General features: G+C 38.5%; 5 protein-coding genes across 9 annotated transcripts in view; 3 read left to right on the forward strand and 2 right to left on the reverse strand.

Annotated features, from left to right (window-relative positions):
* Positions 1 to 18,474, reverse strand: part of LOC145469356 (alpha-1,6-mannosylglycoprotein 6-beta-N-acetylglucosaminyltransferase A-like) — a 46,030-nt gene that overhangs the window by 12,968 nt on the left and 14,588 nt on the right. The window contains exon 18 of one of the 5 annotated variants that reach the window (XR_014042304.1): positions 11,652 to 11,707. The exons of the other annotated variants lie outside the window; for them this stretch is intronic. The gene's annotated coding sequence lies outside the window, so the exon portion shown is untranslated. Of the gene's footprint in view, positions 1 to 11,651; positions 11,708 to 18,474 lie in introns of those variants that run through there. 5 annotated transcript variants of the gene reach the window in all.
* Positions 1,365 to 2,647, forward strand: LOC145470739 (melanocyte-stimulating hormone receptor-like). Its single transcript, XM_081454565.1, has one exon. The coding sequence runs from the start codon at positions 1,751 to 1,753 to the stop codon at positions 2,645 to 2,647; it is 897 nt and encodes a 298-aa protein (XP_081310691.1). The 5' UTR covers positions 1,365 to 1,750.
* LOC145469359 (melanocyte-stimulating hormone receptor-like) lies at positions 3,216 to 5,710 on the forward strand. Its single transcript, XM_081453051.1, has one exon. The coding sequence runs from the start codon at positions 3,973 to 3,975 to the stop codon at positions 4,846 to 4,848; it is 876 nt and encodes a 291-aa protein (XP_081309177.1). The 5' UTR covers positions 3,216 to 3,972; the 3' UTR covers positions 4,849 to 5,710.
* On the forward strand, positions 6,575 to 9,919 carry LOC145469648 (melanocyte-stimulating hormone receptor-like). Its single transcript, XM_081453407.1, has one exon. It carries the CDS (start codon positions 7,764 to 7,766, stop codon positions 8,631 to 8,633), a length of 870 nt encoding a protein of 289 aa, XP_081309533.1. The 5' UTR covers positions 6,575 to 7,763; the 3' UTR covers positions 8,634 to 9,919.
* LOC145469357 (forkhead box protein F1-like) lies at positions 10,438 to 11,565 on the reverse strand. The gene has a single exon (XM_081453048.1). It carries the CDS (start codon positions 11,563 to 11,565, stop codon positions 10,669 to 10,671), a length of 897 nt encoding a protein of 298 aa, XP_081309174.1. The 3' UTR covers positions 10,438 to 10,668.

Raw genomic sequence — 18,474 nt, forward strand, 5'->3', positions numbered from 1 at the left:
TGAAAGCCAAACGTAAAATTTGAAAAAGAAAACAAACCCCCCCCCCTCTTATTATAAATTCAATTGTTTTTTTTTTTTTTTTCCCTATAAGCCCGCTTGTTGACATAAATATTTTCATTGACGAGTACTATCCATCCGGGTATTTTCCTTGGACGGGGACTATGGGCTGATAGTGTCTCTCCGCTGATGAACACTATCGCGTCACGTGATCAGTTTAAACCAATAAGAGTCGGAGAAAATTTAGTGGTGAACTATAAGAGGCGATAGTTGACGAGGCCGTATTCCACTTCTTAATTAGAAAAAAGCCCAAAGAAAATACGCGCGCTGATTGGTTTAAAATCGAGTTTCTTTTCAACAATTACATTATTCGCTCTCATCTCCTTCGGCTTCATCAACAATCACCTCATAGAAATCGACAGCGAATTATCCCTCTAATTGTTTTTGTAGAATTCTAACTGAAATTTCCATCAAATAACGGTTTCCAATTATTTCTCGACTTATTATCCAACTTCGAGTCTTGGAAAGATCGCTCGGATTGAATTGTCATTCAAAATTCAACAGTTGTGTCCGTGTACATCATTTTCTTTTCAAATAATTTCAAGTTGTTTTTTAAGTCAAAAAACCGCAAATGTCCTTCTTTAAGTCTTCTCAGAAGTTTAATTACCCATTTGATCAAATGTTCTTCCAAAACGTTGGAAAAACGAAAATGACGACGACATTTCAAAGACAACCCCTATCCACCGAACTCTAATGGCTGACAGTGTGCGATCACTTAGCCAATCAGATTGCAACATTTGCAGTAGTGCCGTTTAAGCAAAATTCTACCAAAACTCGATAGGAACACTGCTCTAGCACGAGCTGTTGACGTAATGAATTTGCATTTTAATGATCAAAGTAAACAATTCAAGCTGCTTTCTTTTCTTCGTCGCGGAATTTCTAAACTCGAAACACTCGCCTGTCGACTCGTGTTCCCACAGCATTTCTCGTTCTCCCAAACTTCCACTTGTGTTTCTCTAACTCGACAGAAACACGGCACATGTTTTCTATTTCTTAACTGATAATGTTGGGCTATTGAACTGATTAAACAGCTCGTTAATGAAAAACTCATTTTGGGACTGAATCATCTGCAATTGTTTCTCTCTGCGCACTTTCTATACAAACTACGAAGGCAACAAGTTAAATTGCTTTCAGCCAAACATGAATCGTTTTTCATGCAGAATAATTTAAGCGTCGACTCCCGTTGATTTTTTTAACATTTACAACACCAGCCACGCTTTAATTAGTAAAGCTAGAATTGTTAATGGCATAGGTAGCGCTAAGGTTGGCTGAAACATTATCATGTCTACAAATAATGCACGCTGTGTTTTATTCTTAGTTTACTTGCATAATTGTTACTTTTTAATTCCGAAGACAAGACGTTAAAGCAATGTTTCCCACAAAGTAAACAAGGCAACGTTCATTATATCTGTCAACATTTGGTTGAGGGAAACTCCCTGCTTTTACTGTGGTGGCATTATTGACGATCGAAACTGTAAGAAACCATATGCCACACACTTTTAATTTTTAAATAGGACTCTTTCTGTCACACTAAATTGTATATTATATTTACAGTGAGACTAATTTCAATGGACAAATTCTGAATTTTTCAGCTGCAACATTAAGGGAAAAATTACTATTTGTCAAGCTTTATAACCAGATTCTTCCCAAAAACTAGGCTGAAATTTCCACATATAAAACAGTTTCAAGGAAGATGGCAAATGAATCGGTGGCTCTTTCGGGGAGTAATGGCAATAATTCTCGTCCTGAAACCATCGTCATCATAAACTGTGTTCTGAATGTTCCATTGTTGATCACAGCCCTCATTGGCAACACTTTGATGCTAGCCGCCATCTTGAGAACTCCTTCGCTTCGTTCACCGTCCACCATTTTGCTGTGCAGTTTGGCTGTCTCTGACCTTCTTGTTGGTTCTGTAGTTCATCCGCTTTATATCTCTCATGAAATTACTAAAAACGCTTCCTTACACCCAGTACTATTGACAACAGCCTTTGCCGCTTGTGGTGTTTCACTCTTAACAATGACAACCATAAGCGTGGATAGGTTCTTGGCTCTTCAATATCACATGCGATATCCGAATTTAATGACTACACATCGCGTAATGTATGCATCAGCCACTATTTGGTTCATTAGCTTCGTGTCTTCATTGTCATATTTTTGGAGCAGGAATGCTTACTATTCTTCCATAGTTGCTAACATAGTTATTTGCCTTTTAATTTCTACTGCATGTTACATCCGAATCTTTCGTACTGTTCGCCTGCATCAGTTACAAATTCACGTCCAACAACAAGCTGTGGAAAGGTTAAACAGTGCTGAGAGTAATCAAAACATGCAGCACTCCAAAAAGAGTGCTATCAACACGTTTATCTTCTACATCGTGACAATTATGTGTTATACACCAATGTTTATTCAAATGTCAATTTTAGCAATTTATCCTCAATTCTGGACAAACGCTTGGAATTTTACTGATACTTTAGCATTTATGAACTCGTCCATCAATCCAGTTTTATTTTGCTGGCGTCTTCGCGAGCTTCGAGCAGCAGTTACCAAGACAGCAAGGCATATGTTTTGTAAACAAACCGAGGAAAATTAGGTTTCGCAGGGTGGGAGAACAAATAAGTGGAATAAATAAAGCATAAACATCAATCTTATAACTAGCTATTGTAAAGGAAACAATCTCTTAAATTAGGCACATTAATAATGTATCAAGGCACCTTAGCACTGTTCTTCTTGGTCTAAAAGAAAGAATTAAGAATTCATACAATCTTTACATCCATAATGCATTCACCCATCTCTGGCCTAATGATGTGTCGCTGTATTAAAGTCAGAGCTTTGAGTGTACACTACACCGTACACATCTTTTTAAATTAGCAGACAGCGTAGCGTAATAGAGCTTAAAATCTAGTTCAATTAAGGAGGAAATTAGGAAAACATACGATTTAATGAACGTTCAGTGCATACCGTTGTAATCTTTTACATTGTCATGTTTCCTTTTGTTCTTATAGTCAATTAGCGTTGTGCGTACACTGTATATTCAACTCTGTACTTTGTAGTTTAAACTGAAGATGACAGAAGATTCTGTTGAAACATGTTTTCAAAAAACGTCGTGTTGATTCTAAAAATTTTAATACAACGATTCCAATTGATACGAAGTGCGGAGATTTGTCAGTCGAGACTTTACTTCGCGAAACATTTTTCATCACATAAAATAAACTAAACTAATGTTAAAGTACAATAAATGAGGTAGAGACGTCATGAAAGTTTTGGAAACTTTGAAGGTATTTCAAAGCGGTGCAATGAGTTTCGTTTTGCTTCACTTCCAAGGTTTTTCTTTTTTTAGAGTGATTAAGATGTCGACAATCCCTAAATGTGGTATTTTTTAGATTAGCTTATGCACAATCTGAGAGCATCTGTTATTAATAGAAACGCTTTCCTTGGGGCTGACTACACATATTACACCTTAGGACACTTGGCACTCTACATGTAGTCTTTCTTTACAGAGCATCATGTTTTTCCCTAGATTCAGTTAATGACATTTTAAACAATATACTATTTTAATTAAGCACCTGTCATTGTGAACCATGTTTTTTATGTCAACATAATGAATAAAGGAGCATCCTTATCAAATGTTACGCCCCGTTATTCCAGAAGCTACCATTCAGTTTTTGCACAGCAGGCTTCAGACATTGACTTCAAATGCAAAACTTCTCGTCAAGTTGAAGAATAGAATTTGTCGAGTTTCAAGACCAAACACTGAACAACACCCTGCAGCCATTTCAAAACCTGAGAAGAAGAGACAATGTTTGCCAAGCTATTTAACTAAATTTACACACCAAAACGCTTTGCCACCGTTCCAAAACGCAAAGGAAAGGTTGTTTGAATTTGGCAAGCACATCAGAAACTGGTTATTCCTGTAATATGGAAGACAGTTTTCGTCCCAATTCTATCGTCATCATAAACTGTGTCCTGAATGCTCCATTGATACTCATATCCATTGTTGGCAACACGCTGGTGCTGGCCGCCATATTGAGAACTCCTTCGCTTCGTTCGCCATCAACAGTTTTTCTCTGCAGTCTGGCTGTGTCGGACCTTACTGTTGGATTTGTGGTGCAGCCGCTCTACATTACTTACAAGCTAACGGGTAATCTTTCCGTTTATAATGCACTGTCTATAATGGCCGCAGCCGGAACTGGGGTGTCGCTTCTTGTAATGACAGTCATCAGTGTGGATCGACTCTTAGCTCTTCATTATCACATGCGATATCCGAGTCTGATGACTACACATTGCGCTTTGTATACATCAGTGACTCTTTGGCTTATTGTGTGCCTGTTGTCTTTGTTATTTCTTTGGAAAATGAGTGCATATTATTTTACGGCGGCTGTTGCTATTGTCATTTGTCTCTTAGTTTCCACTGTTTGTTACATCCGAATCTATCGGATTGTTCGTCAACATCAGTTGCAGATTCACGCTCAACGCCAAGCTGTGGAAATTCTAAATTCTAGAGCCAATCAGAATATGCTACAGATGAAAAAAAGTGCTAAAAACACTTTCATATATTACATCGTAATGATTCTGTGTTATGCACCGTTGTTTATTTCCATGTTAATTTTATCAATTTCTCCTAATCACTGGACAAGCATTTGGGGCCTAACTGATACTGTAGTATTCATGAATTCCTCTATCAATCCATTTTTGTTTTGCTGGCGTATTCGCGAGCTTCGCAAGGTAGTTGTTAAGACAGCAAGGGATATTTTATGCAAAACAACTGTGGCAAACTCGTTAAATGTTAATTAACCAAGGAACACATTTACTTAAAAGTTGTTCAAAAGTCTTGTTTAATCCTTTAACAGAGTTTAAAAGTTAAAAAGATGGAAAAAGATGAAAGGCGTGATTCCTATCACGTGACGTCCCTCACACGGTCGTGTCATACAATTTTTAATGCATTCACATGGGTAAACTTATTGGTGGCGACATGGCAAACTGAACCTGGGTCTCACGTGCAGGTCTCTCGAGAATTCCTTTCAGAAGTGAGGCATAATTTCATAAACAAAACAAATATTAAAAAAAAAAAATTGTCATAATGACCACAAACCTTACCATTAAAGTGTATCAGATTGGGGCATGACAATCTCTTTTCAAAACACTTTCTTTGAATTTAAAAGATGGTCAAATCGATAGATCAACACACTGTGGTCAGTTTCAACTGTGAAAATATCCCGATCATCCAGCATTGGCCAAATAAGTGCCACATATTCGTGCGTTATATTGTGATGGGCCCCTTCCTGCAGGAAGCGAAACTCGGTTTTACTAATTAAGTTCAATCAAAATCTTTCGAATATACTTAGATATCATGACAGTGTGACCAATCGCTCATGGATGACCTTTGTAGCTGCGTCACGGTTGCTCATCTTGAAAAGTTTAGCCTATTTTTTTCAAGTTCGTCATTTGCAATCCGTGTTAATCTTTTCCATCCTCAACCATTCTTGTTCCTTTATCGCTTATTATTATCTCGCTGCTCCTTTTATATCTTAGTAAATCAGTCTTTTCTGGTTTCCTTCAATTAAAAGGTAATTTTGTACGTGACCAAAATAACTCAAAATAACGTGACTGGCTCTGGTTTAGTGTTTCTTGAATTCCAGTCATCGATCGCGTCCTATCATCTGTATTTCTATATATGCTATCGAGAAACTGATTTCAAAAGAGAAAAAGAAAATAAATGGTTTTGCTTGTTCAGTCTTTTAAGTTTCTTATAATGACGACCTAGTTTTGCAATCTCCCACTGTTCGGTGAACAGGCAAATGGACGCGATCTGCTTTTAAATGTAGTGGTGCCATTGATCACTGGAAAAAATATGTTGCCATGCCAACCGGCCTCAATGGAGAAAGCTCGTGTGCGGCACTTAAATGAAAAGCCAACTGATGAATGTGGGCAGGCGCGGTGGCCTCATGGTTAGTGCGCTCGTCTCCGGATCGAGCGGTCCGGTTTCGATCCCTGACCGGGGACATTGCGTTATCTTCCTAGGCAAGACACTTTACTCTCACAGTGCCTCTCTCCACCCAGGTGTATAAATGGGTACCGGCGAACTTAATGCTGGGGGTAGCCCTACGATGGACTAGCATCCCATCGAGGGGGGAGTAGAAATACTCCTAATCGCTTCATGCTACAGAAATGGAGGATATTACACGCCCGCGCGTGGATACGAATTTTATCTTCGAGTGTTCACAAGCGGGCATGTAATATTCTGTTTATTATATAAACATGCTAATGACGAATTTTTTTACGATTTCCCGAAGATTCTCGAACACTTTCCGAAGATTCCCGAAGGTTCTCCAAAAGTTGTCCGAAGGCCAAACAAGTTTCCGAACATTTTCCGAATATTTCCGAAGATTACCATAGATTTCCGAAGATAACCGAAGAAATCCGAGGAAGGTCCGATGTTTCGATCACACAGCAACACATCTAAGTTCAGTTTAAGCGATTATCATGTTAGTAACCATGGCGACACCAATATCCTCACAGGTGAACGATAAAAATAGCATCTTCACTGCGCGCGATGAAGATATGATTTTTCAGTAAAAGGAGAAATCTGGTATTTCACTAGTGTTTATATAATAAACCGGGATAAACTCCAGTCTGATGGGCCACTTGGCCCGTATGCAGACTTTACTTTTACCAACTGATGAATGTAACAAAACAAGACAACGAAGAAGTGAGAGAAAAAGTAGAAAAAGGTTTTCAAAATTTAAAGGACATTTTACCCGTTTCGGGACTTAGCCCGCGTTCACACTAGGAATAACATGTTTTAGTTTAATTACGTATGAAACGTGTTTCATAGTTTCATTCAAAAGAAACATAGTCGAGATGGCGGCCGAAAGCGGAGAGGAAGAAGGTCGAAACTACACTGGGATACGATGAAATGAAGGTTACGGTTCGAATGTAGGCTGATGAAGAGGCAATTATCGGCCATGAGCAAAACCATAATACTTACTGGGAGAACATTGCCAATACCTTCACGATTTAATTTCATAATTTATGCGTGTGCCGTAAAACGGCACTGATATATTATAAAGCCAAGCGTTAAACGTGTTTTAAACAAGCACGCAATGTTTAGTAGAAACGTGTTTTTTCTTAACTTGCTTACTCTAAACATGTGTCGGCCTTACCGAGTTTGAATACAGTGGTATCCTTAGATTGAGAATATTTTATTACACGAGGCATCAATAAGTTTTTATTAAAATAACGACATGAAAGTCGCCAGGAGGTAATCATTAACTTACCATGACAAATGAGCATTGCAAAAAGGGAGTCTGAAACTAAAAATATAATCCGAGACTAGAATATGAAAAGACACTTTTGAAAACATTTTGCCCTATTTAGAAGGCGCTCTAAGAGCTACATCGATCTATCAGAAAGGTTTTATCGCGCCTAAACCAGCTGTTATGTCAAAATGCATTCGGCTAAACCATTTTCCCTTGTCGTTTTACAAATACAGGCAGCAGTAAAAGAAGCTGACAAATTGAAACAGCTGTCGCTTGCTAATTGCGTCACCTCTTTGTCTCTCAGACATTTGATAACATGACACGAAAACTTTTTCCTTATTAGCTATTGTCTTTATATATCACCTATTTGACTAAGCACTCAACAACATCATATCACGGCAGGGTGTGCGAAGAGAGCAAAACGCATCACAAACTGGTCGTTCAGAAAATATGAGTGATAACTCACATCCAGAAACTATAAGCATCATTAACTGTGCATTGAATGTACCACTGATGCTCATATCCATTATCGGGAACACTCTGGTGCTAGCAGCCATTTGCAGAACTTCCGCACTCCGTTCGCCTTCTATAATTTTGGTCTGCAGTCTGGCTGCATCAGACCTTTCAGTTGGGTTTGTCGTACAATCGCTTTACATTACATCTACAATAACGGGAAATCCCTTCTTATTCCAAGCGACGTTAATGACAGCCGCTTGTGCAACTGGCGTGTCGCTTCTCATCATGACAGCCATAAGCGTGGATCGATTCTTGGCTCTTTATTACCACATGCGTTATCCGAGTTTGATGACAACACAACGCGCCATGTATACATCAGCGACTCTTTGGCTCATTAGCTTTCTGCTATCATTCTTGACTTTCTGGAAGATGAGTGCGTATTATTTTGTTACGGCTGTTACTATCGCCATTTGTCTCTTAGTTTCCACTGTTTGTTACATCAGAATCTATCGGATTGTCCGTCAACATCAGTTACAGATTCACGCTCAACAACAGGCTGTGGAAAATAATGCTGCAGATAATAAACGGAGCATGCTACGATCAACCAAAAGTGCCAAAAATACGTTTATTTATTACATCGTAATGATTATGTGCTACACCCCGTTGTTTACCTCCATGGCAGTTTTATCTATTTCTCACAAGGACTGGACAAACGCATGGTCATTAGGCGATACGGTGGCATTCATGAACTCTTCTATCAACCCATTTTTATACTGCTGGCGACTACGCGAGCTTCGAACGGCAGTTATTAAGGCAGCAAGGCAGGTGTTATGCGGACAAACAGAGGAAAATTCGCCATGTTAGTGTTTTGGGCTCTTGTTCGGTTACCGGCATAAACGTAAAAAAAAAAAATGCTATTCAGACAGGGCATTCATGAATTCTTCCATCAACCCATTCTTATATTGCTGGCGACTACGCGAGCTTCGAGCGGCAGTTATTAAGGCAGCAAGGCAGATGTTATGCAGACAAAGAGAGGAAAACTCGCCAAGTTAGTGTTTTGGGCTCTTGTTCGGTTACCAGCATAAACTTTAAAAAACAAATGCTATTCAGACAGGGCATTCGTATCTTCTATGACACGGGACGATGGATACTTCCCCCCAACACTCGGAAACTACGAAAATATTAAAGCAATCATTATGGTAAAAAAGCAGTGATAAGGAAACTCGAAGGGCGTGTACGTCCAAAAATGCATCCTTTCACGCAAGCAACATGGGATGATGGCGTTATATCAAGTGAGAATTTCGCCATGATATCCAGACTGCCGCCATCTTCGATCCACCATCTTGAGGTGCTTAGGTCTTCAAAATCTAGAGAACAATACTAAAATGTCCTAAAAATGACACTTGTGAGAGAAGACCTTATTCCATAACCTTCAGATAACGGTATAACATTTGACGTGTGGATAACTCACATTGCATGTCTTAATGCGTAGCGTCCTTGTTATTTTTACGTGTATATCAGTTTTGTGGCAGCGCAGGGGTCTCATGCTAGTGCGCCCTCCACCGGATCGAGCGGTCCCTGTTCGAACCCTGGCCAGGACATTGAGCTGTGTTCTTGAGCAAGACACTACTCTCGCATTGCCTCTCTCCGCCCAGGAGTATAAATGGGTGCTGGTGCTGCATTACGGTAATGCTGGGGGTAACCCTGCGACAGACTAGCATTTCACCAGAGGGGAGTAGGGCTACTGTTGGTCGCTTCATACTTCTGAAACCAGGATAAGCATCGGCCTGGCCTGATAAGCCACTTAGCTCGTATACAGACTTTACCTTACCTTTACCTAACAGTTGTGTAACAGTTGATTTTTGTCATTGAAGAAGGAGAAAGTTCTGAGAGTTAATAAATCTTATTTTAGTCTGCATATCGCAACGTGACTTGTAACCATGGTAACTTCAAATGAAAAATATCCCCCTATCCGAGTCATGTCGGATGTGCCGAAATACGTTTGACGCCGGCAGCCTATCACGCCCTCGCCAAAGCTTTGGCCATTAAAGAGCAAAGAAATCCAAGCGTAGAATGTTCCTTATACGAGTGAAGTTTTCTAATCTCGTCGCCCCAAGAAAGAGTTGGGAGCATCGCAGTAAATGCAGTATCGTGATGTTTAAAATAGAGCTTTTTGCCCTTTGAAGTCTCGATGTTTAAATAATTTTCTCTTTGAGGTAACGTTTTATCAAGATCGCAACAAGAATGCTCAGTTATACCATTTACTTACTGTATCCAAAGACTGCATGCATTGGCAATAAAACAAACATTTTCACACTTATAAGTCTAACTAAAGCAACAAGGAAAAATTTGAACGTCATTTTTTGTAACCGCAATAACAATATCGTTCTTAACTACATGTAGCTAGGTACAAGTAAGTTCTGTATTGGACAATACATATTGCCTCAAAATGTCATGAAATAAACAGTGCTATCCATTTGGCGGATTCAGAAAGCAGATACTAAGTGTATTTGTGAATGTAGATACGTAGCTGAAGTCACTTTTGATCGATGAATGTCATAGCTATGTCCTGTGTAGTAATTAGACAGTATGATAACATTTCAACGAAACAGGCTTTTTAAATTTATTGTGCTTAGGTGTTATTTGAAATAATTGCAAATAGTTCATATCATGTAGTACCTACACAAGGGTAATTTTGTAAAATGTCACTCAGACTTGATAACTTTTAAAACTTTTTACATTGCTGTTAGTATGTTCAGAAGATATTTAGCCTGCATTAAATTATTATTCAATCTCAGTGTAAAGCGTATTAGGCTTTGCTGAAAGCTAGATAAATTATCTCCAACAGTATTATCAAGTTGCTAGTTTATCAGTTGCACAGCCCTCTTTCATTCGCAAGCTAGTGGCCGCTGGAACACGTAGAGTTCTCCAGGAGAAGGCTCTTCTCAGTTTGTTGTGGATTAAGTGACGCACTTCTCGGCGGAGAGAACAAGTAGTAATAAGGATACGGTTTATACTCGTTGAGCCATTCAGTTGAAGGGTGAACGGTTGCATTCACGAAGGGCTTCTGAACAGAGCTTGAAGAGCCGGGGAAAATTGTCCTTTGTGAAGCAGTTTGCCGCTCGACGCTAGAACATGGATTAATCTCGAATCGCGTGCCAGGTGCTCCAAACATGTAAGGCACTGGATAGGGTTGTATTCTGTCGAAACTTACTCGCGAGTAGCTCCTGTGTTCGTCAAGAGTGCAAAGCTCTCTGCAAGGTCGTTTTCGAAAATCTCCTTTACTAAACCGGGCGATGTATGCTGGGTGAATATGCCAGAAGCAGCTCTTCCCATTAGTTGCCATCTCTCCTTTGACAAAACACTCGTGTAGCGACAGATTGTGGCGGACAGTGTTTTTCCATCCAGCCCTGGAGACAGTGAACTCCGGGAACGTTTTCTCGATCACTTGGTAAATCTGTGAGAGGGTTAATCTCTTCTCAGGGACTCGCAGAATGGCGCTGGCGATGAGAGCGACGTATGTCATCGAGAAACGTTTCGTCTTCGGCCGACTTGGAACCATTCCGTTGAGAAACCCGAGGTTGAGTTCTTCGTGTTTCTTGACGAGTTGGTTCTCAACCGTTTGCTGGATGCGTGTAGGTGGTACAAATCCGGAAAGCTTTGTTGACAACGGCTTCAGGAAGGTATGGTCTCTGAGGAACTCTGTACCCAGCGAAAATGGACGATTTCGCGCCCACGAAAACTCGTAGTCATCTTTCAAACTGGGTAGGCCCTGGTAGCAGTAAGTCGGTTGCATTTCAAGTGCTTGTTTTGAGTTTTGATACTTGAGACTTCTCGAGCTGCCTCCGCCTCGACGCTACTTAGATGCACGAGTCAACGAGCGCGGCGCTTTGCTGGAATTTATTTGCCATGCCACTTCAGCTCGCAACAGGGGAGAACTGGAACAAAACCAAACAAAGAGAGCCGTTTAATCGAACTTGCTAGCTTTAAATGGGTTACCAGCAAACAATTGTTCGCCCACTCTTAAGCGACTGACATCTAGTTTAATGAAGTAGATGTGTGGAAAATCGGCTTATGCTCGGAACGAATTCTCGTATAATCCGTCTTTTAATATAAAACTAAAAGAAAACAATTAGTTCTTAAGCGCTTAGTGTTTTGAGAAATAAGTATGCTTCAACAAAGCTAGTGCAAGGACACTATTTTTTGGACCTTATTGTTTATTTTGCAAACAATTATTTCACCAGAAAATATCCTGCGACTGATGCGGTACAAGAGAGGAAAAAACAATGATTATTTCCCAAACTTTTTAGAGTAACAGTTTGCTTGTGATGGCAAATATATCTTAAGCACAATATTTTGACTTTTGTGAAAAATCATCGAGTTCGTGTTTTCGAAAACGTTTTTAAGCCACCATGCCGGGAAAATCCACAAGCACTTCAACAAGTGCAGGCGTGGTGTTAATCTATTATTTAGACATGGCATACCACCCGTTCATGGCCACTCTTCCCTCTTTTTTCCGCCTAACAACAAGATTTCCATTATTGGAACACGAAAAATCTGTTGACATCAAGAGCCCTGGATTTCCAATCTGTTTTTTAGACATGAATCCTTACTGTTTCCCGTTTACCCCTCTGAAGGTTTGTAGCCTCTCACTGCAGCATTCCTAAAGATCAATAAACTCTAGAAACACGCTATGTTTATCGCAATGTTTTCATCTCTCAGACATAATACAAAGTCTGGCGGTCGATTGGAAATTAAATAGTGTATGAAGATAACTTCTACAAGGGACAATTTAAAGGTAAATGTATTCATATAAGACGGAGAGCACGTGGAATAGTTTTAATAATGCCAATACACATAGAGGGAGTCTAACTTATTGTTCAGTTTAAGAGTCTTCATGGATCACTAATCATTATAATGCAAATATGTAAACAAACCTCGCTATGTTCACTCACAATGTTTGTCATTTGAAAACACTTGTGTCTTGCAGATCATCCTAGACTTACGCCTTTCAAAATTATAGTCATGACAAGAAAGCAATCTTACAAGTAATAACTGGCTTTAGTTAGCTTTTTTTAGCCTTAGGTTATATACGATACAACTTTCTCTATCGTCCTACACGACCTGAAGCAGCCTGTGACAATTAAAGGTATTAATCTTGATTTCGGACTAATTCCAGCGCGAACAAACTTCATCCTCCTAGTAGCTCATAATCTTGCATTCGGGCATTCGAAGACAAAACTGTTATTTCTCAGAGATTCTGTGACACGTGGTTTTCCAAAACAAAGAAATACCGCTATACCGTTGCCAAACAAAAGAATCGCGCAAGACCGTTATTTAATCTTATCGTGGGTGTAGAAAGTTTCGTATAATTCGAGCCTTGACACGATGCCTGCAGATTACCCAAAAAATTCCATGACAAGATTTTGGCTAATCTGGATGATAATTCCAAATCGAGGTTTAAAAATTTCTAGACTCCAAAACCAGCAGTAATTTTATTTTGACGAGCTCTTGAAATGACATTATTTAGCCCTAATTATCAAATGGCAGGTCTGGGGCCAATACTTTCTTTTTATGACCAATGAAACTGCAGTTCTGTAAATTAGGCCACATTTAATAAATGACCGAATAAACTTATATGGTATCAGCACGGCTGGTAAATAAGAACTCCTCCACATGAAAGACACGATGAAGACATCTTTCTTATCAATAATTGACAATCGAAAGCTCTTTTCGTAAAACCAAAAACTGATATTATCCATGAAGACTGAATTATTTTGGACAATTAATGCAAACGCAATGGGATTATCAGCTCTTTCTCGATATTTTAGCTGTTGAATACTTACGTTATTTTGTATGTTATTGCTTGGAAAACAATAAACAAAACACTAAACGAACAAAACAAATACCTGAGACAACCAGTTCATTGTCAAGCAACGACGCCTTTAAGATAGGTGACAAACTAGACCCTTGGCTTTTCCACGGAAAGTAATGTGGATTCAAGTTAAGAGTTTGTCTTATTTTTCCAAAGTGGTGCATACTTGAACGTAAAATCTTTTTAATGAGTTCCTTAATTTGCTTGCTGGAAATGTTGATTATCTCAAAAAGCTCAAAGCAATGTGGTTGGGCCAATTCAATTTATGCGCGAAAGAAACAACGCCATTGAGACAGAAAATGCAACGCTTTTTCCACTACCAGAGTTGATAAATTCTTTACGCATAACACTACAAGTTAAACCTTATACAAGACCTTTTTCCTATGAAATACAACCTACTCACAAAGAAACGATTAGTTCATTCGCAGCAAAAGTTATGCCCTGAATTGACTAACAACTTGCAACAAAAGCAGTACTATGCTTGGCCAAACGTTGTTTAAATATCAGCATGATCTCAGAGTTTAAAAGCTGGACGAAGAAGACAAAATAACGAAAATGTAAATATTGTGGGAAAAGTTGAATGATATACTTGGAACAAAACCCTTTCAAAACGAAAGCCGCCTCTTTGTTTCCACTAGAAAACTCGATAGGGGACCAGTTAAGCCACTTTCTATTGTAAAGATTGTCAACAAGCTTTTCCACGCATCTTTTTCAATAATGGGTTTATCGTCACCTGCCCTTGTTGATTTTGAAGTGAGCTTTGTTCTCGAAAAGCACCCTGTTACGATTCACGAAATGAAAATTTCTTTGTTTGGAGAATCTACAATTCAAAACTCACAACGCTTTTTGGATAATTTTTCGTGAGTTTCACTTTTAAGTTTAAAAATGGCCTCATGAAGACGACGGACATTTTCTGAGAACGTTTAATTAAGATAATGAAGATGAACCCTGCCTAGCAATAACAATAACCGTAAATTTAATTTCCATCGTTGCCATCTTAAGCTGTTATTAATGAGGAACCTGTTATTGGTCACATCCCAGCTTCACAATGAAAATTTAGGTCTTAGTTCTATCGTGCTTAGTTCCTCAAAATCTGCTTCAAATCGAATTCGGTGCTTCTTAAAATTGTGCCCACTGAGCCAGTGTAAATAAATGTAATTTTCATTGTTTTAGATTGAAACGGGAAACTAAAGCATTGAAACAAAAACGAAAACATGTTCCGTTAAGAAGTACCCTATGCATTCCTTTCAGTTGAAATAAATGTAGAATACCACAGTTTGATGATTTAAAACTCATTGACAGCCGTTAAACCCGGCTCGCTATTAGTTCTGAGAAGCTATTGACTTGCAATTGTCAACACAGTATTCCCTGTTTTGTCTTCAGTGGATGAGTTCATTTAATCTCACCTCTCTCTGCATAGCAGCCGAACTCTTTTCTGTTTGTTTTATACCAAATATAAAGCTCTAAAATGCTAAAATAAAGTTATCAGCGGGTTAACAACTACCCAACCCGACGAGACACTTTGAACTTACCACGGTATGGCATCCGTGAACTTTCCTTCGATGCACCTGTCGCAAATAATTTCAACTGAGCAAAACTCAGTTTTATGCTTTGCACAGTAAGAGCTCAGACGTCCTTGTGTTTAAGTTAACCGCAGTTAAACATCAGGGAGGATGCAGATAACGTAATAGATTCGCTGGTTTAGATTGGTCGGTGTTTAGTAAGAGAAAACTGGTATTGGCTCTCTAAACACTGCGTGGGCTTTTTCAGCACCCTCAGAGAGAAACAACTCTAGATATTTTGTATCGGCATTTTGACTTTTTTTCTTCTTTCTTTTCTCGTAGTGAAGCTCCTTATGACTATTAATTAGCCTTACACAAATTTCACATTACTAACTCTACAAATGCATGTATGCTTAGGAAAAGCAAACAAATAAAATTAGTTTTTCCGCGATGGAATTTATAGCCACATTAAGAAATTACCACAACTACCATTACATGTACTCTTTGTGTTGTTTTAGTTGAAACACGAACCAGCTGTTTTATTCAAAGTTTCTTTAGTTTCTTCTTCTTCCTGACGTTAATGCGGAACATAAAGGCAAAAACTGTGTTCGATTTATTCTCTAAGCATCACAATTATGTCTTTTCTTTAGAAATTACTGGCAGCTTTCTCCAATTATTTGGCGTAATTATTACAAATACTAATCAATAGCCTCTACATCCAAAATGATTGTAATGAACCAGCCTTTTTATTTGCATGATCTGCCTGTATTCCTGTAATGATAATCATAAAAGCTACAGCTATTGACAAGACCAGTTTCAGTTAGTTTAAGGGACGTCATTTAGGAATTCAATCCATATACCAATTTTTAATCGATATCTCCGGATTTCGTTGGAAGAAAATCCCTCTATATTCCTAAGAATACTTTGAACCTTGATTTTCTGTAATTGGGTACAGACAAGATGGTGTAGTAAAAACATAATGACAGCCTATTTCAAGAGCCAAAATGGGTTCGAACTAGTCCTTTGAGAACACTTTGAGAAAAGAATCCTTTTCCAACGAAATCATGAGTTGGCCTAATTGAGAAAAGGACCTGGGTTTAATTAAAAAGACGAATTTGAGAACCCCTGAGAGATATTGATTTACCACTTTTTTAACCATTCCATCTGTCGAGATACAGGCCGCCTACATGGAACAATTTACCGAACCTCTAGAAGACTCAGGGCTATTTTGACTGCTCTTCAGAATCACCCATTCCTAACTGAGACAACAAACCTCGATATACCGAAAATACATAAAAACGAGCTCCAGGATGACGACCAAATCAATGGCTTCAGGTGGAAACAAGCAGGTCCACAACTTTTCTAAAATCTTGTTGAATTGCTTAATTTCACCTGAAGGCACTGAATGAACTTTTGACATCTCAAAAAAAAGGTCCTGGTGCAAAGAGTTCCCGTTTAAGGCAAACTTAGTTTTGATCTTAAACATTATACTTACTCTATAAATTTGACCGATGAAACGACCGTCGAGTCTCTCCTTGCACTGAGCGAAGCTGTTTTCTCTTTAGAGATCGTACGGGTCAACCTCCTTATTGTCAACTGCGCGGAGTAGCTTAACTAACTGTAACAAAAAAATGTTATTCTCCTCTGCTTGGATGACGCAATATTGTGACAGATGATGCTGGTAAATTTCACGAGAAATACTCGTATATAACGAGGAATTTGTTCAAAATTAAAGAAGCTTTTGTTGTATGCCTAAGTTTCTTTTCTAAATACTCCTTATGATAACAAACATTTAATCATGTTTGCCAACAAGTATGTTTGTCGAACTGGTTTGCATCATAAAAAAGGACTCTTTTCTTGCTATGTTAGTATCCAATTTGTCGTGTCATAGCTGAAAAAGTCAGATTTTTAAATTTGTTTGTGTTCAGTTTGGTGTCAGAATATAGCTAGTATCTGGAAAAAATTTAGTCTTTCACTTTATTTGTGGCGTAAGTGATCATAAACTACATCATATATAATCATACGATCCATTATCATAGACTGATAAATTTGATAATCATACAATGCATTTTCTTGTTAATCACAAACTGCTCAATTTTCGAAAGACTTAATTAATTTGGTTCCTTGTACAAATACCTGTATCTCAACAGTTATTTACAGGCTTTAAATCAATCTGTTCTTTGTTCAATGTATCCAAAAAAAGAGACACTGGTGGCTGGGAGCTAAATCCAAGAAGTATTCCCTTACTGTAGGGAGACAATAGGAATTGAACACAACAGGTTCCACAACGAAAATCTGCTGGTACTGCAAATAACAGATGCAAAAATTATGCTCGCATTGCGCCGCTTGAACTGAGAAGTTAAAGGAGCCAAGATTTTCTGTCGATCTTTAAATGTTTCGAAAACTGTTAATCAGGAGACCCTACATGACAGACAAACCGTTATTAAAGGAAGGAGATTTACAAATCATGGATAAAATACGGGAGTCTATGTCGCCAGATTTAAAGATAAGAATGGAGCAAAAATGAAGTGAACTGCCCTACTTGCAATTGCTGAAAAACATTGCTTTTTATTAGCCAACATAACGTAGATAAGTATCTAATTTCTTAAGAAAGTAAATATGTTTTTGTATCTTTAAGCACAGTAAGTGGTTGCCTTATGTATTTTGCATCAAAAAAAGTCAGTGAAATTAGCTAGTATAGAGAATCCTGACAGTTAGAAACAACAGTTCAATATGTAAGGATTTATTGCAAAAAAAGGGAGACAATAGTTTTTCTGATAAAGCAGTTCCCCTGCATGTGAAACATAAATCTCTTTCCTCCATAAAAGAACCTTGTGTATTCTTCAAAACTTTCCACCTATGTACGACTCTCCACTCTTAATCTGAAATGTTGATAGAGCTTCTAGTTTTTACACACACGGTTACAGACAATGTTAGATACGAATAAAATAACGACTTCGAGAAACCGTGAGTTCTTTAATGTATTCCCTAAAGCAAAAAATCTGTACTATAACTACTCTTGCAAAACGTTTTCTTAGTTTACAATAAATTGGTCGACACAGGGTAAAAGATAGTTTAGTTACCACGTCTCAGCCCTGCTTCGATCTTAGATTTCAGAGGAAGTAATGGTCAATAAAAATTTCAAAACATTATTGCCACCCAAGAAATTTCTTGACGCGGCAAACGCAAAATTTCGTAAATTCCTCGGAAGTGGTACGGGTAAGGAAGTTAGTTACAGGTGGACAGTGCCAGGCTTGATCCAGCGGGTGGGACTCTCGCTGAAACATGTTACCGGTTATATTTCGTGTTATTCTAACAACTGGACGCC

The sequence above is a fragment of the Orbicella franksi genome, chromosome 15 (assembly GCF_964199315.1).
Source record: "Orbicella franksi chromosome 15, jaOrbFran1.1, whole genome shotgun sequence".
NCBI classification, from domain to species: Eukaryota; Metazoa; Cnidaria; class Anthozoa; order Scleractinia; family Merulinidae; genus Orbicella; species Orbicella franksi.